Source organism: Pristiophorus japonicus, chromosome 10 (genome assembly GCF_044704955.1).
Source record: "Pristiophorus japonicus isolate sPriJap1 chromosome 10, sPriJap1.hap1, whole genome shotgun sequence".
Lineage (NCBI taxonomy): Eukaryota > Metazoa > Chordata > Chondrichthyes > Pristiophoridae > Pristiophorus > Pristiophorus japonicus.
Genome location: NC_091986.1, coordinates 22438793 through 22452113, shown reverse-complemented (window position 1 = coordinate 22452113; position 13321 = coordinate 22438793). Strand labels below are relative to the sequence as shown.

The following is a 13321-nucleotide window of genomic DNA, read 5'->3' as shown; positions in this document are numbered from 1 at the left end:
AAATCTAGTTTCTTGCACTATAATTCAAAGTGCTTTTTGAAGTCGAGGTACATTGTGTCATATGACTTTCCCCCACCCCAGCAGAAACCAAACTTCCTCAAACTGCAGCACTGGTCAGCAACCTCAAATACACTATTTAACAAACGAGCGGTGGGAACAGAGGGGGGAAAAAAGCAATAAAATGTCTCATTTGTCTAAAAAGCAAAAAAAAAATGTTTACCTGCTGTATATGGAGGAGGTTGTGCTGCAGGAGGCTGGTGATGAATCACTGATGTGACAACAAGAGGCACTGAACTAGTAATTGAGCTTGGGGGTGCGTCCATTCCAGGAGGCTGAAGTGGTGGTAATGGTGGTGGGGGACCTACTAAAAAACAATTTTAATACTGTACTTTTAAAAAGATTGTAAACGAGCAGGTTTTTAGAAACAAAATACTTGAACAAAACCAAGAGTCCAAACCTGACTCATGCCAAGTTTCACAAAATAAAAACAAACTTGCATTCATATCGCACCTTTCATGACCGCTCAAGTGCTTTACAGCCAATGAAGTGCAATTGCTGTTATGCAGACAAAGTCAGCAGCCAAACTTTACACAGCACGGTCCCACAAACACCAATGATATTAAGTGACCAGATAATGTCCCTGAATTTGCTGTTGTAATGACAGCAAAGCTGTCAGTGCTCACTGTCATTCCTGTGTAAAACTGACTCATCATCATAGGCAGTCCCTCAAAACGAGGATGACTTGCTTCCACGCCAAAAAAGGATGAATTCACAGGTGTTTCAATGAAGGACCTAATATTCCAGGTCCTGAACTACATCCTGAAGGCTGGAAGATGCCTGTGCATGAATGTTTTTTTTTAAAAACATGTGGTGGTCGTTGCACACCAGTCACCACTTGGCTGACGGCAACTTCTGGCGTCCACACATTCAGTTAAACAACGAAATCCAGAAGTTGCTGTCAGTGATATCCTGCTTCTCCACAGGGTGCACTTGCAGTCTTGGCAGATGCAATCAACAGAACCTGTAATTTCATGCAAACTATTCTTGCTGTAAAAACCATTGAAAATGTTAAACCTTTTTGAATGAGGGTGTAACGGAGGTTTTAAACAGCGAACCAAGTCATAATTACTGCTGAACAACACCTCTGGTCCTGAACACCTAATTGGCAGTCTCGATTGTGCGATCAAGTCTCTGCAGCGGAGCCTGAACCCACAACATTGTTACTCAGAGAGTGCTACCACTGAGTCAAGGCCGACATACAGAAACAACAATATGTTTCTGATTTCCAAAACAGACAAACTTAGCGTGTTAAAAACAGATGTTGGCTGAAAATCAACATAATTAAACATTTTTGAGAAGTGGCACAACAAATGACACCGAAACATTTCTTGGCCAGATGTGGGACCTTTGAGAAAAAGTTGAGGCCACAAGGCATCCAAAAGAAACGTGCATGTAAAAACTTGCCTTATTTAGCATGGGAGCAAGGGAAGATCACATGATTCTTAAAGTTATGAAGAGAGCATAGATCTTGCAGGGGCACAGTTGAGAATTTCCTCCAACTTTTCAGAATGGCAGGCAGTGACTAGTGGGGTACCGCAGGGTTCTGTGCTGGGGCCCCAGCTGTTTACACTGTACATTAATGATTTAGATGAGGGGATTGAGTGTAGTATCTCCAAGTTTGCGGATGACACTAAGTTGGGTGGCAGTGTGAGCTGCGAGGAGGATGCTGTGAGGCTGCAGAGCGACTTGGATAGGTTAGGTGAATGGGCAAATGCATGGCAGATGAAGTATAATGTGGATAAATGTGAGGTTATCCACTTTGGTGGTAAAAACAGAGAGACAGACTATTATCTGAATGGTGACAGATTAGGAAAAGGGGAGGTGCAAAGAGACCTGGGTGTCATGGTACATCAGTCATTGAAGGTTGGCATGCAGGTGCAGCAGGCGGTTAAGAAAGCAAATGGCATGTTGGCCTTCATAGCAAGGGGATTTGAGTACAGGGGCAGGGAGGTGTTGCTACAGTTGTACAGGGCATTGGTGAGGCCACACCTGGAGTATTGTGTACAGTTTTGGTCTCCTAACCTGAGGAAGGACATTCTTGCTATTGAGGGAGTGCAGCGAAGGTTCACCAGACTGATTCCCGGGATGGCGGGACTGACCTATCAAGAAAGACTGGATCAACTGGGCTTGTATTCACTGGAGTTCAGAAGAATGAGAGGGGACCTCATAGAAACATATAAAATTCTGACGGGGTTAGACAGGTTAGATGCAGGAAGAATGTTCCCAATGTTGGGGAAGTCCAGAACCAGGGGTCACAGTCTAAGGATAAGGGGTAAGCCATTTAGGACCGAGATGCGGAGGAACTTCTTCACCCAGAGAGTGGTGAACCTGTGGAATTCTCTACCACAGAAAGTTGTTGAGGCCAATTCACTAAATATATTCAAAAAGGAGTTAGATGAGGTCCTTACTGCTAGGGGGATCAAGGGGTATGGCGAGAAAGCAGGAATGGGGTACTGAAGTTGAATGTTCAGCCATGAACTCATTGAATGGCGGTGCAGGCTAGAAGGGCCGAATGGCCTACTCCTGCACCTATTTTCTATGTTTCTATGTTTCTAACAGCCTCAATCTTACTATATGCAAAAGATACCTAGTTGTGTATTTTTTTTTTTAAATTGTCTCTCTCTACCCTTGCGCACCTCGCAGCCCCCGCCCCCCCCCGAAGAAATCAACTCTTCACTGGGGTACGCTTGCACGAGCTTCTCTTTAATGGGGTATGCCTGGACAACCTCCTATCTTATCCAAGTGGTTATTACTGTGTGGAAGCCTGGGCAGAAGGGTCAAAGGGCTATTTAATTCTGGAGGGGTTTCAAACTGTGCCTGATCTTGCTCTCAACTGTCTTCCACATGTAGTTGTTTTCAGACAGCAAATGAAGCAGAAGCATTGACTAATATCCCTGCTCCTACCCCAAGGATTCTGCGGTTGATTATAGTGCCGCTACCATCACAGCAGTGGAGATCAGCGAATCTAATTAGAATTCCTCTTGATGGACAATAATGTCCTGATTCTAAAAAGCCCGATAATTATCAAGCAATTAGTTACGAACACACAGGGTGAGAAAACTCAAGCAAATCTGAATTTAGAACAGAAATCAGTTTGAAAGTGGTGGGACGACAATCTTCTGAAATGATGTCGGAGGTGGGAGAATACTGAAATGTGGCAATATGATTACTCTTAACACACATCTCCAATACATGCTGGCCAATGGCTCGATAACCTACAACATATTCTGGTGAAGCACCCTGTATTTAGCCTGTCATTTTTCAAGGTAATGGCATGTAGAGAAAGTTTATTCTTTACCTGCAACAGGAGGCAGACTTGGTGGTAATGGTCCTGGTGGAGGGACTGGAGGCCTTAGATTAACAGGTGGAGGAGTCAGAATGGGTGGCGGTGGAGGAAGGGCAGGAGGCTTTGGTCCCTCAACCGCTGGGGGCTGTGTGGGAAAAGGCAGCATGCCTGGAAGATTCACATCCTCTACCACTACTGGATCACTTCCGTGATCAAATGGACACATGTCACCTCTCATACAGAAGCCCTTTTCTGTAAAAAAACAAAAATGAAATGTAGTATCAAGCACATATTAAAACAATCTGCAACACATCAAAAAGAACCTTTATGTCAATGTATTATATTACATAGTTGTTTCAACAATACAGTACAGTAGAAGCCTCTTAATGGGACACCCCTGTGGTGAGCGAAACATTCCCTTTATCCAGCCGTTCCTGTTAAGCAAACACAGTAGAATGGAGGGAATGAATTGATGCCTGTGTAAGTGTTGTGTTTTAGTGAACATTCCCATTATTAAGTGCCCATTAACTTGTATGTACTGTATTTCCAAATAGGTTTAACGTTCCTTCCCCATTGAAAGCCATTCTCGTTTTGATTTTTTTTAAGATCAAATTGCATTAGCAATAGTCAGTTTATAGCATTTGAATTTTTAATACAAAGTTTAGTGTTTAAATGGGATGACAATCTGTTTTAACATTGTAATAGCCCTGTCTTACCATCATAGTCTCGACAACGCTTCTTTGGAAGTGGCCCTCTTCCATAAGAGTTGTGATCGATCTGGTCTTCATGGTACTCTGACCAACTCTCTGTCGTGGTGTTGCCATGGTGAGCTGGTGCTATAACTGTGATCGCACTACTCAGAGTAGGAACAGGATAATGGCCAGATGTTATGTTTGGCAGAGTATTGGGCGTGTAGCCACTTTCCGATGATTCTGTCCTGTCGAGGTCATACTTGGACTTCCCTGAATCCCTCTCTAAACAATAAAAAGGATCCAATATTAAAATATAACCGTTTCACCAATATGTTTTTTTTAAAACTTACTGAAAGCCAGCTATACAAACTGTTCATGCCTAAGATTTTTGATTCGAAGTTACAAATAAAATTGTTGCACCTACACAATTCCCAAATTAAAGATGTTTAACTATCCAACAGTATATACAACAGCAAATATTTTTATATGAAAGTTGAGTTATAATGGACTTTCTTGGAGTGCCATCTGCACTCCATTTGCATCACACATAATTATGCAACAATAAACATGTGCCGAAATGAACAGAATTATATAAAAAATAAATGGCTGTGAATTGGTGAGCAGCACACTCTGCAGTTCGTCAGTCAAAGCAAAGCCTACTGATATGAGATTCGAGAACAGAGAACAGAAGGCAAGGCACCAGAATCTAAGCTATTTTCTCCACCTACCATTGTGATGTACAACATTTTTCACAATCCAAAACTTTCACCAGCTCTTTTTAGCATTAGTGTCACAGAAACTTATATTAATCCACTCAGATTGTGTCTCCCTCAGTTGGGTAAATGCCTCATCTCTGCTCAATTGCTCAAATAAGATTCTGGATAACTCTCATTCAGCACAGGCATGATGGGCCAAATGGCCCCCTTCTGTGCTGCATCATTCTTTGAATCCACTGGGAACGCCATCCCATTAATCCGGGAGATTTGTTGCGGTATCCGGTTACTCCACACCTCAAGAAAGTGTTAAAATGTAAAACTTCACCTCTCGATTCACAAGTCAACTACCAAACTCAAAGGGTTGGATTTTCGACTTTGGCGATTTCGGGGCGTTAATCACGGCCAGGGGTCCCAAAGGAGCCTCGACAAAGTTTGCACCTCCGCCTGTAAAATCCGGCCAAAACTGAGGGTCAATGATCGGGGACGCTAAATCAGGCGTTACACACCTTTTTTTTCTTGGCCACCTCAGTCAAAAATGCTCCAGAGTTTGCGCATGCGCAGACGCGCTCGAAGCTTCCCGGACCCAGGTGAATGTTTAGGGCGCGCCGATTTTGTTTGTGCATGCGCAGCTGCACTGGCACATTTCACTCAGAACGGGAGACATAGTGCAGTAGGAGGGACAAGAGAGCACGCTGCTTCTCTGCAACTGCCGCTGAGGCCCGAGTTCAGGCCATTGAGAGGAGATGGACTGCACTGCATCTAGTGGGAGAAAGGTGGTCTGTGCCAAGAGTGTTCAGAAACATTTTGAGGGAGATCGCCCTGGAGGTGTCAGTGGCTGACAGTGGCTAGAACTGCCAGCCAATGTTGCAAGAAGTTTAACGATCTCACGAGGGTCATCAGGGCGAGTAGCCTTTACATTAATTGACTCCGGCAGTGGTTGCAAGGTCACTGTCTCACGCAATGCAAAGTCTTTGATGGAGTTGCCCCTTTTCTTGTTCCAGGCCATGGGGGTGTGGGCTGTTAAAGCCACCCAAAAGCTGAAGGCTCAGTTCACCAGCCATGCCCCGTGCATTCAGGCGGCACTGACCCTTTTGCCCCCGAGTCAGTGACCCCTCCTCGCACACTCCTTCCACTGTTGATGTGTTGCCCAAACGGCACCCTTAGCCGCAATGCTCTCACCTCCTCCCAGTTTTTGCACATGCTCAGTCCACAGCCACACCAATTGTAATGAACACATTTGCACTTCCAAACAGTGGCAGCTATTCTACCATGGAAGGCACATGTGTCACAAGAGGAACTTCACACAATCAACCTTTCCTGCTCTTCTTATAGGCCAAATTAGCACATAATCAGAGTGAGCAGCAGCAGACCAGAGACGGAGAGCCTGATTGGCAGGACCTCACCAAGGTAGGGTAGCGAGTGTCAGCCCTCCTGGGCACCCTAGTTCACATGGTGGCCGGCAGTGAGGCCGAGCCCACTCGGCGTAGTGACGGTATGTGAATGGCTTTTGCGTTTAGTGAGAGCTCCTTGCCCCCCCCCCCCAACACCAAGTGGCCGAGCCCCTTCACATACACATGTCCAATGCCACCTTCCTCTTATCTGCCTGTTCCCTCCCATGCTGCTAACCACACGTCTGTTGCTTTGTGCTTGCAGATGACTAGCCAGAAGCGCAACAAACTTCCCGTGAGCCCTCAACATCTGGGCATCGAGGGGCGGGGGAAGAAGACGAAGGAGGAAGAAAGAGGGGAAGGAAGGAAATGACAGCGTGCTCCCTGGGCAAGAGACCCCATCAGTCCCACCGAGTGGGGACATATCAGGGGAAGGGGCCGATTGAGGATTTGACGACTGAGGCTGCTGGCCCCAGTGGCCAACAACACCCAGCGGGAGGGGAAGCTCAGAGAGCCCAGAGGGTGAGTCGGCACAGTGGTCCTGTTCAGAGACAGGCAGACGTGGACCTGGACTTGGTGGCTGTGTCCACGGAGAACACGGAAATTAATTGCAACATCATGGGTGCATTGGGTAGAGCAGAGACGCACTTGCTGTGAGTGTGGCAGAGGCAGCCTTGCGCATTGCCCATGCATCGGAGGACTCCAGCAAGCCCATCCTTGGCCGCTCAGACCCAGATGGGCTCCAGCAGATCTAGTGGAACCCCAGAGGGGATGGCGTGTGCTATGGCAGCAGCTATCGCATTGCAGGCACAAGCCACGCTGCAGCTAGGCGATGCCATGCGATTACTGACTGCTGCCGTCCTCGGTGTTCCCCACTGTCCAACGGGGAAGTAACAGTGCCTAAAGCAGGCCAGCAAGTTGTGGTCATACATTGTGCTCCGGATGCTGAGGCTCAGCCCCGTGTGGGTGGCAGTGGTCCCCAGGAAATGGAAGGTGCTGTCCTTCCTCAAAATGAAAGCATTCTGGCTCCCACCACTGCCATTCCGACCTTGCACCGAACACGGTCCACACCCGAGCCTTCAGACTGCTGCCGCCGATGCAGAGGTGGAGGATTCCACAGCTGGGCCTTCCAGGCCGAGCGTCCTCATAGGTCATCTGCACTGTCTGGCCCACACACACACAGCAGCCCTCAAGCAGCCTTGCTGAAGGCACTGAGGCTTCAGAGGAGCAGTCGGCATGGTAAGGGGTGGGGGTGGGGGTGGGGTGGGGTGAAAAACAGGGGACATGACAGTTGAGGCCATTGGATTAAGGACGAGGACAACATTGGGGAGATGCACTGAAAACTGTTAATCACGCCTGTAAATTGTTACAGTACATTGCTGCACTTCATTGTTGTGGAGTGTGTTGCAACAGCACATTGGATTTTATCTGCTTTTCTTTTTGGGGGAAGGGGGGGGGGGGGGGGGGAGTTTGTTTATTTCAGTAAAATGTTACTTTGACCATTTGCCATTGGCGTCTTGTGTATCATTGCAAACTTCACTGGAGATATGCCATTATGGTGGCACATAGCACAGCCAGTATTAGCTGCAGCCATTCAAGAGAACCGATCCATTATGAACTGCCAACACGTGGCTCTAGGTCCACGCTGCCTTCCCCATGGATAGCGTGGCTGGCCATTCGGGGCCTCGCCAGTCTCCAGTTAGTCGTCCTCCTTCTCCTCCTCCTGAGGTGGGGCTGCAATCCTGACTGGCAATGCCTGGCCCCTCATGATGGTCAAGTTGTGCAGCATGCAGCACACCACAATGAATTCAGAGACCAACTGAGGAGAGTATTGAAGGCTACCTCCAGAGCAGTCCAGCCATCTGAAACGTTGCTTGACCACCCCAATTGTCTGTTCGATGATGTTGCGGGTAGCCGAATGGCTCTCATTGTAGTGCTGCTCCGCTTCTGTGGCGGGGTTGCGGGGGGGTCATGAGCCAGATGGCTAGGCCGTATCCTTTGTCCCCGAGCAGCCAGCTGCGCCGTTCCCATGGTGGCCGAAACAATCGAGATAGTGCTCTCACGCAGGATGAAAGCACCATGTGCCGAAACCCTGAGCCGAATTTGCTGGCCGGGTGACAAAAGCTAGCCGACCAGGCGGTATGTATTTAGACACCCTTTACCACCCCTCCGGGGCACTAACAGGTGCAAGCCAGCCAAAAATCCAGTCCATAGTCAGTTTTTAATAAATATTTTCCAACTCATGCAGACAAAAGGATTTTGATAGCAGAAGCGAATGTGCTGAGTCAACAACAAATGGACAAGCAGCAATTGGATGCATGCTGTATGACTTTGGAAAAATCATCAGTGGATCAGCAAATCTGCACCTTGTACATAATATAGCAAATCAGAACTATGTGCGTTATCAGACAAAATGTTACACTGAGCGACAAAAGGACAGGTATCCAAAAGTTTGGTCAAAGAGGTATGTTTTAAAGAGGAGGGGGTTAGGGAGGGAATTCCAGAGCTGAGGGCCCAGGCAGCTGAAGGCCTTATGATGGAGCAGTAAAAATTTGGGGATACACAAGAAGGTAGAATTGGATCAGTGCAGAAATCTGAGAATTGTTGGGCTGGAGAAGGTTACAGAGATAAGGAGGGGCAAGGTCATGGAGGGGTTTGAACACATTGATCAGAATTTTACAACATCAATGGCAATGTAGGTCAGCGAGCACAGGGGTAAATCCATTGGCAGGAGAGGCATACCAAGGTCAGCATTCTCTCTCAGGACAACATCCCCAGCATTGAGGCATTGATCAGCTGCCATGGATGGGCCACATTGTCCGCATACCTGATACAAGTCTCCCAAAACACGCACTCTACACTGAGCTCCTTCACGGCAAGCAAGTCCAGGAGGGCAGAGAAAACACTTCAAGGACATCCTCAAAGCCTCCTTGATAACATCTTCACTGACTCTTGGGAATCCCTGGCCCAATATCGTTCAAAGTGGAGGAGCAGCACTCCAGAAGGCGCCAAACATGCGAGTTTCTTCGACGGGAGCACGCGGTAGCCAAGTACAAACAGCGGAAGGAACGTACGACAAACCAAGCACCCCACCCACCCGTCCCTTCAACCACCACCTGCACCAACTGTGACAGAATCTGTAGATCCCGCATAGGACTAATTAGTCACCTTAGAACTCATTAGTGTGGAAGCAAGTCATCCTCGACTCCGGGGGACTGCCCAAGAATGGGTGAACGGGACTTGGTGCTCGTTTGGATACAGACAGCAGACTTTTGGATGAACTCATGATTACAGAGGGTGAAATGTGGGAGGGCCAGCCAGAACAGCATGGTAATAGTAGTCTGGAGGCATCAGCTGGAAGGCTGTTGCACCACAATTCCCTCTAAAATAAAAACCCGTATAAACAATGCAACAGATTGAGAAAAAGCTGAGGATATCCTCGGACACTTCTGCAGCTTGTGGAATAATTTTGTGGTATAGATCACAATGTCAAAAAAGTTACAAATTTAGGATTCTGTGCAATACTTTGAAGTTGAAATTTGGGTTAGTGCCATGTATATAGCAACTAAGTAAGCAATTAAAGGAATTTGAATGAAAAAACTTTCAACCACATAGTATGTTATGCCATAGTCTGAAATGACGATACACAACATCGCAGGTTACCAGCAATACTGGTCCGTAGCACCCAGTTGAAGACACACAAAATATCCTAGCTTCCTGCTTATTCTTCTACACTACAAGCAATTACCTCATCAACTGACCTAGTATGTACTGTACCATGGGCTAAGAACAAACGTACACCCTACCCCTCAATTACACACAACTGCGCTATGCCACCAAGCTACCGAATAAAAGTTTCAGGCCGAGATTGCAACAATGTCAGATTAACATAGCTAGAAATGATAGGAAGGTTTCATTAAAAGCAGGTACTGTGTGTGCATACGCATGGGAAACTGATTGAGACTGCTCAAAAGGGACCTTGAGGCTGCACACTCATTTTACCCAAGACGATTATAGCCAGAGAGAAGATATTTATTTTGTTAAAAGGACAGTATACCTAACCAACATGCCAAGTCCAATCAGATTTAGTTTTTACTTCAATTGAATACTCAAAAGCCAAGATTATAAAAGATTACCCTACAGTATTCCTTTACGTGATCACAAACTTAGCCAAACAGCAGCATTCAGGACCACAAGTTAGGATAAAATGCTGACCCAAGGTGTTAAATACAAAGCTCAAGACTTATTTACGTCTGAATTTTTCTACCTCTGCTTCTACTCCTGCTTCTGCTCCTGTCCCTGTTTCTTTCCTTACTCCAACTGCGACTCCGACTTCTACTGTAGCTCCGGCTTCTTCCTCTTCTTCTGTTGTATCTGTCCCTGTATGAATCTCTCCTTGGAAGATATCGGTCGTACTCCCTTTTACGAGAACGATCATTTTTTCTGTCATCACGGTTTCTAAAAGTTAACAGAAACTGTAACATTACTGAAGATTATCTGACTGCTCCTTTGACTTTAAGCCATGTACTCATTAGGCAACTATTCCAATCTAGCTGATTACGTATTTCTCTAATCCAGCCATGGACTAACATTCTTCCTGCTGAATAGGAACTCCTGATAGTCTATCAGAACATTTGTTCTGAAACCTGTTTCAAGGTTAATATATTATGTGGTACACCTAATCAACACAAGATAGTATTCTCAGTTAACCATCCTCAGACATTTGATATTTTTTGGCATCCAATATTTGGTAGAATGGTAATATATTAAATTCCAGCAGTTTTATCAATTCAGTTGTATGGTAAATGCACAATGTGTACTGAGTCACAACCAGCAGAAAGTTTCCAGGTTTGAGCTCACCTCAGCCAACGCAGCAGTAGCTATACTATAATGGGCTAATTGTAACCAGGCTTTTGGAGGTGGGTGGGGGGGGGTAAGAGACTCTCCATCCCAATCTAGCCGGTCACTTCCATGGACGCTATCAGATCTGGATTTGATGATTGTTTAGGGCAAATAGCCCGACACTTGCCATTTGCACGTTAAGAATGGCTAGCTGACAAGGTATCCAAGTACTGCTGGTACTCATGCAATCATACCAACAAGTCACTTTAGGGCCTGGATGCCACACTTGGAGTACAGTATACAGATTTTGTCTCCTTACCCAAGGAAGGATATACTTGCCTTTGAGGGAGTGCAACGAAGGTTCACCAGGCCGATTCCTGGGATGGGGGGGGGGGGGGGGAGGGATTGCCCGATAAGGAGAGATTGAGTAGACTAGGCTTAAAGGGCCGAAGTTTCCGCCCCCTGTAAAAACGGTGCATCTCTTTCGAGGCGTAGCGAGATCCCGGCACTTAACAGTGCTGGGACCTTTGTGCATGCGCACTAGAGCGTGTGTGCATGTGCAGTAGCTCCTCACAGCCCGACGCTCTGCGGGAGGGGCTCAAAGCACGCCGGCCCTCGCCCTGGTTGAATGGGCTCAGTCATCAACAGTCCGCTGCCGCGTTCAGCCTCTTCCCCCTTCGTTCAGCCTCCCCCCCCCTCCCCCCGTATTCAGCCTCCGTTCACCCAGCCCCCGACAGAGAGAGCGAGCGCGAGACACATACTGACAGAGAGCGAGCGAGCGAGAGAGAGAAACAACTTCCCTTCACATAAAGGTAGGACTTATATTTTTTTTGTGTTAATTAATTGTTTATTACTTTTTGTGCTTTAAATGTACTTATGCTTCTTTAATGTTATGAAGGTGTTTAGTGCTTTGGAAAATCCTCTAACTTCCCTCCCCGCCCCACCGCCTGTTGATGTGACTGCCTCAGCCGGGAGCCGACAGTTGTTTATTTATAAAAAAAAACTGCCCTCACTCAGCAGATATCAGGCAAAATATCATCGCAAGAGGTTTTAGGCCATTTTAAAGTGATGTGTTTCATGCTTTAGTCCTTTGTGTTTAATGCTTCCCATCTGCCCCCCGTCTGAGACTGTGCCTGCACTGAACTTAACTCTAAGTAAGGTTTTTCAGAACTTAGAAAAGTGGACGCTTACTCCATTAGAATGGAGTAAGTTTTCGCTGCCTAAACTTGCAAAACAGGCCTAAGTGGCTGGACACATCCGCTTTTGAAAAAAAAACTGAACTAAAACAAAATTAAACTAACTCACTAGAACTGGAGCAAACTAAATGCAGAGAATTGTGATTTCTAAGATAACCCAAACTAAACTAGTTGCTCCAAAAGAAATTGGAGCAACTCCACCCGAAACTAGAGTTCAGAAGAATGAGAGGTGATTGCATTAAAAAGTATAACATTTGTAAGGGATGCAACATAGTGGATACTGGCAAGGGAGCCTAGAACTCTGAATCACAATCTCAGAATAAGGGTTGGCCATTTAGGACTGAGATAAGGAGAAATTTCTTCACTCAAAGGTTTGTGAATCTTCCAGAATTCTGTACCCCACAGAGCGGTGGATGCTCAGTCATTGGTAGGACACTGACAAGTGTAGAGTAACAAATGGATCTTGGGAGTGCATGTCCACAGATCCCTGAAGGTTGCAGGCCAGGTAGATAAGGTGGTTAAAGCGGCATACGGAATACTTGCTTTTAATAGCCGAGGCATAGCATACAAGAGCAAGGGGGTTATGCTTGAACTGTATAAAACACTAGTTAGGCCACAGCGAGAGTACTGCATGAAGTTCTGGTCACATTACAGGAAAGATGTGATTGCACTAGAGAGGCGACAGAGGAGACATACGAGGATGTTGCCTAGACTTGGAGAATTTTAGCTATAAAGGAAAGACTGGATAGGCTGGGTTTGTTTTCTTTGGAGAAGAGGCTGAGGGGAGACTGAGGCAGAGGTGTATAAAATTATGAGGGCCGAGATAGAGTTGATATGGAGGACATTTTTCCCTTAGCAGAGGGGTCAACAGCCCCTTAGATTTAAAGTAATTGTTCGGAGGTTTAGAGGGGATTTGAGGGGAAATTTCTTCACCCAAAGGGTGATGGGAGTCTGGAACTTGCTGGTTGAAAGGGTGGTAGAGGCAGAAACCCTCACCACATTTAAAAAGTACTTGGACGCGCACTTGGAAGAGCCATAACCTACAGGGCGACGGACCAAGAGTTGGAAAGTAGGATTAGGCGAGATAACTCTGTCGGCCAGCATGTACACGATGGGCCAAAATGGCCTCCTTCCATGCTCT

General features: G+C 46.4%; 1 protein-coding gene across 3 annotated transcripts in view; it reads right to left on the bottom strand.

Moving 5' to 3' along the window:
* rbm26 (RNA binding motif protein 26) overlaps window positions 1-13321 on the bottom strand; it is a 90820-nt gene that overhangs the window by 58421 nt on the left and 19078 nt on the right. For 2 of the 3 annotated variants that reach the window (XM_070891694.1, XM_070891697.1), the window contains 4 exons: window positions 10410-10600; window positions 4063-4320; window positions 3359-3598; window positions 221-364 (listed from right to left, as the gene is read on the bottom strand). In XM_070891694.1, the coding sequence (XP_070747795.1) occupies window positions 221-364; window positions 3359-3598; window positions 4063-4320; window positions 10410-10600 (833 nt within the window). The remainder of the gene's footprint in view (window positions 1-220; window positions 365-3358; window positions 3599-4062; window positions 4321-10409; window positions 10601-13321) is intronic. The other variant, XM_070891695.1, reaches the window with a different exon arrangement.